The following is a 15,086-nucleotide window of genomic DNA, read 5'->3' as shown; positions in this document are numbered from 1 at the left end:
TGAAAAAAAATGATTTTCATGATCCAATCAAATTGAATGCATAATGCCAGTAAATATCTCATGGATGAAACAGTCAGTATTTATCCAATATTTATCACCGCCTGATATGAATACTGTAAGTGCAGTTTTGTGCATGTTACATGGTCTACAATGTTATATTTTATATTCCGTATAAGCATTGTCTCATGTGAGAGATTATCCACCTGACTGAATATTGATACATGCCGTACATCTCAACTTATCCTCCGATGTCCTATGTTATTGCTTTCATATGATGGAATATATGAGAGTACTACATGTGTTTTCTTTCAAAGGTACACACACGTGTAGCACGCTCAACCATTGAACAAGGTTTTAATAAGGGATTTGTGTATATTTCAGTGTGTATGTGTTGGATGGAGTGTTGTACATACATTAGGTTCTATAGTTTCTAGAAACGCATACAGTAGAGCAGTGGTACATATATGAGACTAGGTTCTGGTGATGGTGTGGTACGTTTTGGAGCCTGTGTGTGAATGTGTTGTTAAGAAGTGGCGTGTTTTGTACTCAGCGTTGTGATGCAGTCACTGTCCTGCTAGCATGTCTACCCACAGCTAGAGATGAAAACAGAGTTTATAAAGAGCCTTGTAGAAACTGAAAGATACCTTTTTCACCCATAACTTGTTTTGTGACGAGAACTCAATAAAAAGCTTTATGTGATTCATTGACGTCGGTTTTTAATTGTGCATTTTCGATGATGTGACATGACACGCACGCACACACTGAAGAGTGTGTGTGGGTTACCCCAGTCAGCTATTAGTCGTACTTTGTTAAAGTGATTAGCCTGCCAATTAAACTTATCAGTCCTGTGCTTCAACAAGAGCACACACACTCGGAGGTTCTGGTAATTATAGATACGAGTAATCACTGCATTTTAAAGCTCAGGGTAGAATTAAGAAAATAGAACCTTCAAACATTTGATGTTCATTAGAAACACACACACACATACACACACAGCGATGATCAGTTACAATTGATCATGCATCGTCAGAATGAGTTCAAAAGGACACAATGCATTTTGTATACATTGTACAGATTTTGTATAAACAGTACTGGCCAAGCCTGAATGTACCCGTAACAGTAGATACAGAGCTGGACGGATAATCCTGGTCAATAAAAGCCCTCTTCAATCAGAACAGATTTATGCCTAACTGGGAGCGAGAGAGCAAGAGATCAAACAAATTAAGAGAAGGGAGAGAGAGAGAGAAATGAAAGATAAATTAAGAGAAGGGGGATGGGAGGGAGACACACAGAGAGAAATAAAATATAAATTAAGAGAAGGGTGAGAGAGAGAGAGAGAGAGAGAGAGAAATGAAAGAAATTAAGAGAAGGGCAGTTGGGAGGGAGAGAGAGAGAGAGAGATAAAAGATAAATTAAGAGAAGGGGGATGGGAGGGAGACACAGAGAGAAATAAAAGATAAATTAAGAGAAGGGTGAGAGAGAGAGAGAGAGAGAGAGAGAGAGAAATGAAAGAAATTAAGAGAAGGGCAGTTGGGAGAGAGAGAGAGAGAGAGAAATGAAAGAAATTAAGAGAAGGGCAGTTGGGAGGGAGAGAGAGAGAGAGAGAAATAAAAGATAAATTAAGAGAAGGGGGATGGGAGAGAGACACAGAGAGAGAGTCTGTAGTCCAGGCAGTAGTTTGTTGTGCTGGTGTCAGTCATTAAGATAAACTTGCTGTATGTATTGAGTGCTGTGCTTACTGTGCTGTATTTGTTGTACTTTTAGTATTGATCCTGTATCACCACATAGTCTGAGTACACTTAAAGCCCTGGCCACAGTCCATGCGGTTCCTCTATAACTCAGTTTCACATTGACCATATTGCAAAAGCATCACAGTCACGGCAACCAGATAGCCCCATTGAGCCAAGATGGACGCTGCTGGTAGAGGATGAGTAACCTCATCACAATGTATTGCCCTTTAGGATCCTCTTACGAGGGGCACTTAACACATGGTAATATAATAATATGGTCATTTAGCAGATGCTTTTATCCAAAGTGTCCCACAACTCTGGTGTTATTATTCTGGTGTTGAAACCCACAACTCTGGTGTTATTATTCTGGTGTTATTACTCTGGTGTTATTATTCTGATGTTGAAACCCACAACTCTGGTGTTATTATTCTGATGTTGAAACCCACAACTCTGGTGTTATTATTCTGGTGTTATTACTCTGGTGTTATTATTCTGATGTTGAAACCCACAACTCTGGTGTTATTATTCTGGTGTTATTACTCTGGTGTTATTACTCTGGTGTTGAAACCCACAACTCTGGTGTTATTATTCTGGTGTTATTACTCTGGTGTTGAAATCCACAACTCTGGTGTTATTATTCTGTTGTTATTACTCTGGTGTTATTACTCTGGTGTTGAAACCCACAACTCTGGTGTTATTATTCTGGTGTTGAAACCCACAACTCTGGTGTTATTACTCTGGTGTTGAAACCCACAACTCTGGTGTTATTATTCTGGTGTTATTACTCTGGTGTTATTACTTTGGTGTTGAAACCCACAACTCTGGTGTTATTACTCTGGTGTTGAAACCCAATGCTTCAAACAACTGAGCAAACTCAAACAGCTAGTCCAGCATCATTATGATCATGGGTAAAATTATCCTAGTTCTGTTCCTAATACCAACTTCCACCCTCATTCTTCACTTTTCTTCTGTGTCTTGGTTTCTATGTGTCTCAGAGAGCAGCTGGGAGAACAGTGCCCCCCTCTGGAGGAGAGCAGAGGCGCAGTCAAACTCAGCCACACGTCCCCCATCTAACACCAACACCCTGGAGAGGCAGGGAGAGAAGGAGGGTGAAAGAGAGATGGTCAAGCACATGGAAAAAAGTGAGCAACATTAATCTCTTCTTATAAGATGAAATGACAGAACACAAATCCCACAGAGGAACACAGATCTCAGTGACCCTCACCTGTCAGTGTGTGTGACGTTCCCAGGGTTCTGTGTTAGATACAGCCCGGTGCAGTGGGAGAAGTGTGTGTGTATGATGCTCTGGAGCAGCCTCTCAGTGTGGACGTCTACAGGGGGAACAGGGTCCTCCACTACCAGGACAACACAGCCCTTCAACAGGGCACGACACACACACAGCAGCCTCCTCTCACTGGAGCTGGAGAGGGAGATGCAGACTGAGGTTTACGGTTGAGGTTGATTTTAGTCAGAGGAGGCTGGTGGGAGGAGCTATAGGAGGACAGGCACATTGTAATGGCTGGAATGGATTAAATGGAATTTATCAAACACATCAGACATATGGAAACCACATTTGATTCCATTCCAGCCATTACAATGAGCCTGTCCTCCTATAACTCATCCCACCAGCCTCCTCTGATTTTAGTCTACACACTTGTCAATCTGCCACATGCATCTCTCTCTCTCTCACACACACACACACACACACACACACACACACACACACACACACACACACACACACACACACACACACACACCTGTACCTGTCTCCCTCTCTCACACACACCTGTACCTGTCTCTCTCACACCTGTACCTGTCTCTCACACACCTGTACCTGTCTCTCACACACCTGTACCTGTCTCTCACACACCTGTACCTGTCTCTCACACACCTGTACCTGTCTCTCACACACCTGTACCTGTCTCTCACACACCTGTACCTGTCTCTCACACACCTGTACCTGTCTCTCTCACACCTGTACCCGTATACAGCTGTCTGATACCTACCTGAGCCCGGCCCCTCCGTGTTGTAGTGGGTAGTGGAGCTGTCCTGGCAGCAAGCTGACCCTTTCCTTCAGGTGGCACCTCTCCAGTGCCTGCCACACCTGGGCATCCCCATGGCAACCCCAGGGGTCCAGGTTGGAGCGCAGTGAACAGGAGAACAGAGTTGGAACCCGAGCTATGACCGCCAACCGGCTGCGAAGGTCATGGAGTCCCACACTAGAGATGTCCACCCCGTCAATCATCAACACGCCCCTTCGGCCCTCCACCAATCGGAAAAGAGAACTGGTTATGGCGTCCAGCTCTGCTCCTGATCTGCTCACCACACCAACCTGTAGAGTAACATAAACCTAGTAGTATATACATGTACACATTTACCCACCTACAGCAAAGTACACACAAACACACACAGAGAATCAAGGCTCACACACAAACCTTCTCTCTGGTCCGGGTGCAAAAAGACAGTTCAGCGGGTGATGGGTTAAGCTCCGTCTCATAGCTCCTGAACTCCACCACTCCCTCCTTTGGCCAGCTAGGGGGTGCTCTACAGGGCACAGACCAGGGGGGCTGAGAGAGGAAGAGAAGAGAGGGAGTGATATACAGTACTTGTCAAAAGTTTGGACACACCTACTCATTCAAGGGTTTTTCTTTGTTTGTACTATTTTCTACATTGTAGAATAACAGTTAAGACATCAACTATGAAATAACACATGGAATCATGTATAACCACAAAAAGTGTTAATCAAAATATATTTTATATTTGAGATTTTTCAAAGCAGCCACCCTTTGCCTTGATGACAGCTTTGCACACTCTTGGCATTCTCTCAACCAGCTTCATGAGGTATTCACCTGGAATGCATTTCAATTAAAAGTTAATTTGTGGAATTTCTTTCCTTCGTAATGCATTTGAGCCAATCAGTTGTGTTGTGACAAGGTAGGGGTGGTATACAGAAGATAGCCCTGTTTGGTAAAAGACCCATTCCATATTATGCCAAGAACAGCTCAAATAAGCAAAGAGGAATGACAGTTCATCATTACTTTAAGACATGTAGGTCAGTAAATGCGAAAAATGTCAAGAACTTTGAACATTTCTTCAAGTGCAGTCGCAAAAACCATCAAGCGTTTATGATGAAACTGTCTCTCTTAGTGGTACTATCATTTGTTTTTCAAGACGACAATGACCCAACACACTTCCAGGCTGTGTAAGGGCTATTTGACCAATACATAGAGTGATGGAGTGCTGCATCAGATGACCTGGCCTCCACAATCACCAGACCTCAACCCAGTTCAGATGGTTTGGGATGAGTTGGACCGCAGAGTGAAGGAAGAAGCAGCCAACAAGTGCTCAGCATATGTGGGAACTCCTTCAAGACTGTTGCATTTCAGGTGAAGCTGTTTGAGAGAATGCCAAGAGTATGCAAAGCTGCCATAAAGGCAAAGGGTGGCTACTTTGAAGAATCTCAAATATATGTTGATTTGTTTAACACTTTTTTGGTTACTACATGATTCCAATGTAGAAAATAGTAAAAATAAAGAAAAACCTTTGAATGAGTAGGTGTGTCCAAACTCTTGACTGGTATTGTATATCTGTATCTGTGTCCTCTCTCTACTCTGTTTAATACCATAACAGTGCTGTATCTGTGTCCTCTCTACTCTGTTTAATACCATAACAGTGCTGTATCTGTGTCCTCTCTCTACTCTGTTTAATACCATAACAGTGCTGTATCTGTGTCCTCTCTCTACTCTGTTTAATACCATAACAGTGCTGTATCTGTGTCCTCTCTACTCTGTTTAATACCATAACAGTGCTGTATCTGTGTCCTCTCTACTCTGTTTAATACCATAACAGTGCTGTATCTGTGTCCTCTCTCTACTCTGTTTAATACCATAACAGTGCTGTATCTGTGTCCTCTCTACTCTGTTTAATACCATAACAGTGCTGTATCTGTGTCCTCTCTCTACTCTGTTTAATACCATAACAGTGCTGTATCTGTGTCCTCTCTATTCTGTTTAATACCATAACAGTGCTGTATCTGTGTCCTCTCTCTACTCTGTTTAATACCATAACAGTGCTGTATCTGTGTCCTCTCTACTCTGTTTAATACCATAACAGTGCTGTATCTGTGTCCTCTCTCTACTCTGTTTAATACCATAACAGTGCTGTATCTGTGTCCTCTCTCTACTCTGTTTAATACCATAACAGTGCTGTATCTGTGTCCCCTCTACTCTGTTTAATACCATAACAGTGCTTTATCTGTGTCCTCTCTCTACTCTGTTTAATACCATAACAGTGCTGTATCTGTGTCCTCTCTACTCTGTTTAATACCATAACAGTGCTGTATCTGTGTCCTCTCTACTCTGTTTAATACCATAACAGTGCTGTATCTGTGTCCTCTCCACTCTGTTTAATACCATAACAGTGCTGTATCTGTGTCCTCTCTACTCTGTTTAATACCATAACAGTGCTGTATCTGTGTCCTCTCTACTCCGTTTAATACCATAACAGTGCTGTATCTGTGTCCTCTCTACTCTGTTTAATACCATAACAGTGCTGTATCTGTGTCCTCTCTCTACTCTGTTTAATAACATAACAGTGCTGTATCTGTGTCCTCTCTACTCCGTTTAATACCATAACAGTGCTGTATCTGTGTCCTCTCTCTACTCTGTTTAATACCATAACAGTGCTGTATCTGTGTCCTCTCTACTCTGTTTAATACCATAACAGTGCTGTATCTGTGTCCTCTCTACTCTGTTTAATACCATAACAGTGCTGTATCTGTGTCCTCTCTCTACTCTGTTTAATACCATAACAGTGCTGTATCTGTGTCCTCTCTACTCTGTTTAATACCATAACAGTGCTGTATCTGTGTCCTCTCTCTACTCTGTTTAATACCATAACAGTGCTGTATCTGTGTCCTCTCTACTCTGTTTAATACCATAACAGTGCTGTATCTGTGTCCTCTCTCTACTCTGTTTAATACCATAACAGTGCTGTATCTGTGTCCTCTCTACTCTGTTTAATACCATAACAGTGCTGTATCTGTGTCCTCTCTCTACTCTGTTTAATACCATAACAGTGCTGTATCTGTGTCCTCTCTACTCTGTTTAATACCATAACAGTGCTGTATCTGTGTCCTCTCTCTACTCTGTTTAATACCATAACAGTGCTGTATCTGTGTCCTCTCTACTCTGTTTAATACCATAACAGTGCTGTATCTGTGTCCTCTCTCTACTCTGTTTAATAACATAACAGTGCTGTATCTGTGTCCTCTCTACTCCGTTTAATACCATAACAGTGCTGTATCTGTGACAGTAACTGCAGCCTACCTCTTTCTCTCTCTCTACCCTGTAGCCTACCTCTTTCTCTCTCTCTACTCTGTAGCATAACTCTCTCTCTACTCTGTAGCCTACCTCTCACTCTACTCTGTAGCCTACCTCTCACTCTACTCTGTAGCCTACCTCTCTCTCTACTCTGTAGCCTACCTCTCTCTCTACTCTGTAGCCTACCTCTCTCTCTACTCTGTAGCCTACCTCTCTCTCCACTCTGTAGCCTACCTCTCTCTCTACTCTGTAGCCTACCTCTCTCTCCACTCTGTAGCCTACCTCTCTCTCTACTCTGTAGCCTACCTCTCTCTCTGCTCTGTAGCCTACCTCTCTCTACACTCTGTAGCCTACCTCTCTCTCCACTCTGTAGCCTACCTCTCTCTCCACTCTGTAGCCTACCTCTCTCTCTACTCTGTAGCCTACCTCTCTCCACTCTGTAGCCTACCTCTCTCTCTACTCTGTAGCCTACCTCTCTCTCTACTCTGTAGCCTACCTCTCTCTCCACTCTGTAGCCTACCTCTCTCTCCATGTGTGCATGTTGGTCCATCTTCTGGATGGCACCAGCACTGCTCTCTACGCCACAGCTTGCTTGGACCAGGAGATGAAGAACCTCTCTCAGGCTGAGGGTGTAAGTCAGGACCAGTCCTACAGTACTGGGGTCTACTTCAGAATCCAGTAGAGTCACAGAGACCAGGAACAGAACCAGTCCTGCAAAGGCATCCAACCACACTGATACCCACCTAGAGAGAGAGATATAACATTTGATTAACACACACTATTTCTGTGTTTGTAATATGTATGAGTTATGTGAATGTGTTTGTGTGTAAAGGGTCCTGTCCTCTAACCTGTCCAATAAAATGCAGTTGTAGCGACACACCAGGTGCTCGTTGAGGGCACCATAGCAACGGGTCAAGGGGTCGTCATGACTACCACTGGTGACCTCATCCCTGTGTGACTCAGAAAGGAGGGATGAGAGAGAGGAGGCAGAGTCTGAAACCATCCTCCTCACCTGACCCGAGACTGACCTGTAGTATGACTGAGAGAGAGAGAGGATAGATAGATGGAGGAGAGAAATGGAAGAACAGAAGGTGAGTATAAGAGAAAAATGCAGTTTGCCGAGTAACAAAACTCTGTCTCCATGTGTTTCTTACAGAAACTAAAGCAGATCAGTGAGTCAGTGATGTGATTCCTCCATCTAGTGGACAGGAATGTACTTACAGCATATAGACAGACGAAAAGCATCAAAAACATGTTATACCATACCGTTACATTTTTTATCATACCATTACATGCTATACTGTACCTGTATTGTGAGGAAGAGGTAAGTCAGCACCGGAACTATCAGGATGAAGAGAGGGGAGATGTAGACAATCAGCAGCACTGTCACAAACACCTGCAGCCCACAGGAGAGCCAAGAGAGGAGGTTGGCGGGGACTAGCTCGTCAATCACGTATATCTCCTACAGAGAGAGAGACAGACAGAGATACATTTTAACCTATTTTCTATACATTTAAAAAAAAAATTAGGGCCATAATGTCATTGCTTATAGATCCTCTCTCACCTGTGATAGGCTGCGCAGGACCAGAGAAGAGGGCGTGATCTGGTAGAATCTGAGAGGAAGGCGGAGCCGAGCAAAGAGCAGCTCAGAGTGGAGACTGGCAGACGCCTTCAGAGAACCACCAGTTACTGCTAATGCTACACAGCACACGGACAGAGCTGAAATACACACGCTCGCGAGTTAGACAGAAGGCACGCAAACACACACACGCACACACACACACACACACACACACACACACACACACACACACACACACACACACACACACACACACACACACACACACACACACACACACACACACACACACACACACACACACACACACACACACACACACCTTGCAGCAGCCCCAGTACAGCGTAGACAGATAGTCGTGAGTCTCGTAGTTCTCTCCACTCCTCCAGCCCCTGTAGTTCTTTAGCCTGTCTGGTCCACACGGCTAACAGACCGGTCTGACACACACCCACCACACAAACACACACCTGGGATAATACAGTCAACAACACCCAGCCCAAGCCACACACATGCAGATACAGCCGAATACACACACTGCTCACCTGCAGGGAGAATACACACACGATTATTCTGTCACTTTGCAAACTGCAAGGTTGGGATTAGAAGAGGAAAATACTGTGTTATAACAGCTGACCTCGGGACAGATTCTGTTTGTATTCTATGTGTAGATTGATCCTAGATCTGTGTACTCACACCATGTTTGGGCAGATGTACAGTGTTTGCTTCTGTCTCTCTCAAGGTCTCATTACTGCACCTGTTAATGAGAGGGGACATTTTATGTATTTTTGTGTGTGTGTGTGTGTGTGTGTGTGAGAGAGAGAGATGGATTGGGGGAACGGTTAGTGAAGGAAAATATGTATGTGTGTATGTCTATGTCTCAGCATGCATGACCACAGATCAGATATGATGAGAGGGAAGTAATACAGGGAGGACCAAGTCAGGGCTCTGCTCTGTGTGTCTAATGCTCTTATCTCTGTGAGGGGGTTAATGTTGTGGATTAGAAAGCTTTGTAATTTAGCCTTTCTAACCCCCTCAAACACGCCATGACTCGCGTGCACACACACACACACACACACACACACACACACACACACACACACACACACACACACACACACACACACACACACACACACACACACACACACACACACACACACACACACACACACACACCTCTCATCTATCTTAGCCTCTGCACAAACCTCCACTCCCTTTCCACTCTCTCACACACACCAACCTCAACCCATCTCACCCTCATCTTTGTACTCACCTCAACCCGACCTTGCTGGCATAATCTAAAATTTTCCCCTGTATAAACCCACCCCTACCCCTATCTGACCAATCAGACCAACACAGATGAGAGACCCTTGTCCAATCAGAGGGCAGAGATTAGTTTGGGGATGAGCCTCGGTCAGTCCCTTGATGTCGCATGGCCAGAGAAACTGAGTCATCTGTGTGTGTGTGTGTGTATGTGTGTGTGTGTGTGTATAATCCAAGCCTTCTCATTATTGTGTAAGCAGGTTAGGTAATAACATAACACACTACAGCTTAGGGATGACAGGGGACATGCTTTCTAGTTAATAAACAGAAAAAACACACACACACCGATCTGAGTGCTCCTCGAGACAGCTTTTCTTGACCCCATTTTCTGAAAGAGTGCCATTCTCTGAAAAAGAGATTCATAAAGATTTAGAAAAAGGATTCCGGTACACACACAGAGGGTCGGATCAGGTCAGATTTGTACAGTATCATGCTAATGCTAGGTAAGTGTGTGTGTGTGTGTTACACACTACACAGGTGTGCTCCCGAGTGTCGCGGGAACTGCATCTCAGTGCTAGAGGCGTCACTACAGAACCTGGTTCAATTCCGGGCTGTATCACAATCGGCCGTGATTGAGAGTCCTATAGAGCAGCCACAATTTGCCCAGCGTCATCCGGGTTTGGGTTTGGCTGGGGTAGGCAGTCATTGTAAATAATAATTTATTCTTAACTGACTTGCCTAGTTAAATAAATGTTCAAAATAAATACCTGTAGTTAGTTACCTGTGTGAGAGACTTCCTGTGAGAAGAGGAAGTGGTCCAGATAACAGAGGGAGTGCCAGGTCTGTCAATCAAAAAGAAAGAGAGCGGGGTTAGGCAGAAGTCTTTACTGTGTGTGTGTGTGTGTGTGTGTGTGTGTTACCTGTGTGAGGTGCAGTGCCAGGGAGGGCAGTAGGTTAAAAGGTGAGCGTAGCAGTGTGAACAGACACACACAGGTGAACACCTGAGACGCTGTCAGAACGTTACCATCATCCACCAGCACATACACACCCAAACTGGACACACACACCTGTAGAGACACAGAAAGGGGAGTGTGTGTGTGTTAGTACATGTTAATCATCCATCACCATCTATCAGTCCTCATATACAGTATCCATCAGTCCACAATAACAATCACAGACCAAACTATCCGATCCCAGATCCATTCATCGATAATCACTGATCCTCATCTGTGATCCGGTCAGATTAGGGTTGATCTCTGCACATTATTGAAACATCTAATATCCTTTCCAGTGCTGTATGTGCGTGTTAGGTTTGTCTCTCCAGGGCTCAGGTAGGCGGACACCAGTCTGGACAGAAAGCTGTGATTGGATGCTGATTGGATCCCTCAGATTGCATATCAGCTTCTGGGTCAGAGAGGTGGTAGGAAGATTACGACCGAAAAATGAAACGCACGCAATGTCCCAGACTGTCCACAACGCTGAGTCTGTATTAGTGATCAGCTTAGGACAGGGCTAAGCAACTACCCTCTCTATCTGGCCAGAGGGACCATGGGACTCACTAAAGTAGGGGGCTTTTTAAACACAAATCCCAATTCATTAACAAGGCTTATGTAGGTCTACTTTCTCATCAGTGTTGATGATATTGACACTTTTGTACTGTTTAGTGACTGAACTAGGCAGCCTTGGTCCTGGAGAGCTACAGAGTCTCAGCTGGTGTCCCAGTCCAACACTGACCTTCGAACTCTACTGCACCTGTCTGTTAGGGTATTTCTGAGGGAGAGAGATGTCAGGAGAGGTCAGCGGTCAAAGACGGACCAGGAAAGGCACGCAGACGCGGTCCAATAGGGAGAAGGCCGTCAGGAATCCCAGAATTCTCAGCGTCTCCAGCTCCTTCTCTCTGGCAATGCCCACTCTGCACTGGAACCACGCCTCCAAGACCAACAACTTCACCGTCTAGAAGGATAGAGGGAGGAAGATAGAGAGGAAGTGGGAATAGAGAGAGTTGAGTACAACAGGTATTAGATCACTTAGAAAAAGAGAAAGAGACAGGAGCCAAGGAGTCTTGAGGTTACTAAGAAATTGAAAAAGAGTGTGAGAAACAGACTTTGATTCCGTTCAGCATCTCCTGCACGAGCTGCTGTCTTTCTCCCCTCATGCTCTCCTGGCTTCTCTGATGGGGAAAAGACATTGTTACACACATACACAGGTCTGCGCCACGCAGCCACACACACCCACAAACACACTCTCTCTGTTACCTGTAATAGTCTTGCCCTGCGTTGTACAGCAGAGGTGAGCGGTACCAGCAGTAACAATACAGCCAGTCCCGCCAGAGAAGAGGGACCCAGCTCTCTCCACAGCAGACACACACACACTGTCCCCTGCACCCAGGAAGACCACAGGGCAGACAGGGAGACTGGGAGCTCTGCTAACCGTCTAACGTCAGCCCGGAGTGGGGTTAACGATGGGGCAGGGGAGGGTAGACACCCAGGAATACTGCACCGGGACAGGGCCTACAGTAGAAAAGGGAGAGGAAAGAGAGAGGAAAGGTGGAGAGGTGAAGGGAAGGGGGGTGTAAGGACAAGGAAGGCAGGCATTTAACAGTGTTCTTTTATTTTCTTGAATGTATGTTCACTGAGAGAGAGGTGGATGTCTCTGTACCTGTTTATACAAGGCTCCAGTCAGTGCTGTCTGAACTCTGACCTCAGTCATCCTGCTGTGACGCTCACACACCTGCTGGACCAGGGCGTGGCACACTACAGCAGCCAATAGTGCCAGGGCATGGGTAAGCCCAGACCAATCAAAGACAGGCTGGTTCTCACAGTAGAGAATACCACACCTGGGGGACAGGTGAGGCAGTGCAGTGTAAGGAAGGGGGTATCTATCACCTGTGTATATTCTTGCTGAATCTAGACGTTCTGTGCTCTTACACTTTTATAAATGCTTTATTACATTTTTGACAGATTCCTTCAGCAATATGGGAACAATATGCATTTGAAGATAATGCCACAGGAAAAGTGTACTTGGGTGTGTCAATGAGTGTGTTTATGTGTGTGTACCTGAGGGCCTGAGGGGGCAGGAGGGCCAGTAGGTCAGAGGTCATCCTCAGCAGGGTCACCTGGAGCAGTGAGGGGCGGAGCCACCCATACAGATGACACAGCAGGGCGGGGCCAGACAGGTGAACACCTGGGTGGGAGGTGTTTCCACCCAGTGACTCCTCCTCTCCTGACTCTTGGCTATGACTCCGTCCCTCTGTCGTCCGGTGCTGCTGCTGCTGCTGGAGGGCTGAGCATAAACTCTGGGCTGAGTCCTCATCGCCAAGGCAACACAGGTCTGACAGCTGTAGCCCCCTCCTATGGCCCGCTGACACGACTCTGACAGCAACCACAGCACAAAGGACATCATCAATCAAAAAATCTGCCAGTTATGTAACATACATCAGATACATTATGTTTAATGATAATGATGCATCTAATGTGAACATGTTAATATTGTTACCTGTAAATCCACCAGTAGGACAAACGGCTGAGAAAGGAAACATCCCTCTCCAGAGGCTTCTGTCCCATGCAGAGAGGGAGGAGAGGAAAAAAAGAGAGTGGCAAACTCATTCGACTTTAACATAGACCTACTCTTCTTTTGTTTTCTTTCATTTTGGGTAAAGGGAATAAACAATGATTCTTTAATACATTGTATTATTATAGGCTATAGCTTCTGCTTTTATTGATTGCTGTATACATCAAATGTATCATAATTAACACATTGTTTCATTTCTGCGGAGATCAGCTGTGGACAGTCTGTCAGTCTTATTTAAAAAAAAATGTTTATGAACCATCCTTTTAAAAGCTGTGACCTCTTAATTAAAGCTTAGGCTACTTGTATATGGCCTCCCTCGTCGGTAGCGAAAACTCCGAACAGACACTATAAACTCCACAGAAACAACAAAAGAACAAGAAAAGAAAGAACATAAAAATAGAAAAAAATGGAACTCACCTGTTTTCCGCCCCATCTGGCGGAGAGACGGAGAGACATACCCGGGGAGGGACGCACACGCCAGTTTGGCCCCGAGCGAGGGGATGGAGTGGAAGAGGATGGAGGGGACAATAGCTCGCGAGGTGAATGGCCTAATGTACTAGTATGTCCACATATGCACGCGGCCACAGCAGCAGCAGACTGACAGCAGCACACGACATTAGGCTATGCTCTGGTCCATTTCATAACAGAAAACAACCTGAAAGCACGATATAAGCCCCAATTTGTCAATTTATGCCTGGTGACCTCTTTTCTTTGTTGTTTGCCTTTGCAGTTTTTAAATATCCGTTCCTCTTGTCGTTGCATGGCTATGACTGAGTGAATGAATTGATGGATGTTGAAGGAGCGTAAAGCGTGTTGTAGAATCCCGCTGACGGCCTGCGGGAGAGGTGCGCGGCTAGGGGCGTGTTTTATGGCTGTCAACATTCTGACGGAGTTCATGGGCTGCGTTTACTTAGGCAACCCAATTCTGATATTTTTTTCTCCACTAATTGGTATTTTTGCCAATTACATCAGAAATGTGTCAGTGCTGATCTGATTGGTCAAAATACTAATTAGTGGAAAAAAATATCAGAATTGTGCTGCCTATTAAGACCGAGCTCATAAAAACGGTTTCCATTAGATAACACAGCCACAAAGACAGATTCCACAGCCACAAAGTAAAAATTGGCACATACAAAAAATGGCGTAATTTAATGCAGGGCTGCCAACCTTTGAAGAATGGTTGGAGTGAGATTTTGCCCAGATGGGGTCTGGGGGTCCTCCCCCAAGAACATTTTACTGTTTTAAAGCTAATTTCCTGGAATTCAATGTATTTTGACATGGCTTCTGACCAGGGTGAAAAACACAGGTCAGGTGTATTCAGAAGGCTTTGAACATTAAATGAACACTCAAATTTGACGACAATTGATTTGTAACATATTTTCTCAGTGATGACATCACAGCAATCACAAGCTGGCAGAGTGTTTAGTTCATTACCATGTGCAGCTCGCCACATCTATCTTGTAAAAGATAAATTGACAGTCAATTGGATAATCACGGCTGAATGAGATGGCACAGAATCGCAAACATTGTTAATCTCCAATCAACATTAAAGAACCCTAAACTGAAGAAGTGTCTCTCTCACCGTCTCTCTAATAAGAGTACAAACTCCATAACTTC

At 44.7% G+C, this 15,086-nt stretch overlaps 1 protein-coding gene across 1 annotated transcript; it reads right to left on the bottom strand.

Annotated features, from left to right (window-relative positions):
* Positions 1-699: 699 nt before the first annotated feature.
* abcc13 (ATP-binding cassette, sub-family C (CFTR/MRP), member 13) lies at positions 700-14,317 on the bottom strand. Its single transcript, XM_052483492.1, has 20 exons — positions 13,887-14,317; positions 13,395-13,453; positions 12,956-13,270; positions 12,558-12,735; positions 12,155-12,409; positions 12,004-12,069; positions 11,715-11,852; positions 10,820-10,966; positions 10,681-10,741; positions 10,245-10,305; positions 9,330-9,390; positions 8,959-9,178; positions 8,619-8,773; positions 8,361-8,516; positions 7,903-8,093; positions 7,575-7,797; positions 4,169-4,300; positions 3,740-4,065; positions 2,956-3,150; positions 700-2,814 (listed from the first exon to the last, which is right to left on the bottom strand). The coding sequence occupies exons 1-20, from the start codon at positions 13,923-13,925 to the stop codon at positions 2,688-2,690; spliced, it is 3,105 nt and encodes a 1,034-aa protein (XP_052339452.1). The 5' UTR covers positions 13,926-14,317; the 3' UTR covers positions 700-2,687.
* Between the last annotated feature and the right edge of the window lie 769 nt (positions 14,318-15,086).

Source organism: Oncorhynchus keta, chromosome 28, assembly GCF_023373465.1.
Source record: "Oncorhynchus keta strain PuntledgeMale-10-30-2019 chromosome 28, Oket_V2, whole genome shotgun sequence".
Taxonomy (NCBI): Eukaryota; Metazoa; Chordata; class Actinopteri; order Salmoniformes; family Salmonidae; genus Oncorhynchus; species Oncorhynchus keta.
This window is presented reverse-complemented; position numbering and strand designations above follow the sequence as displayed.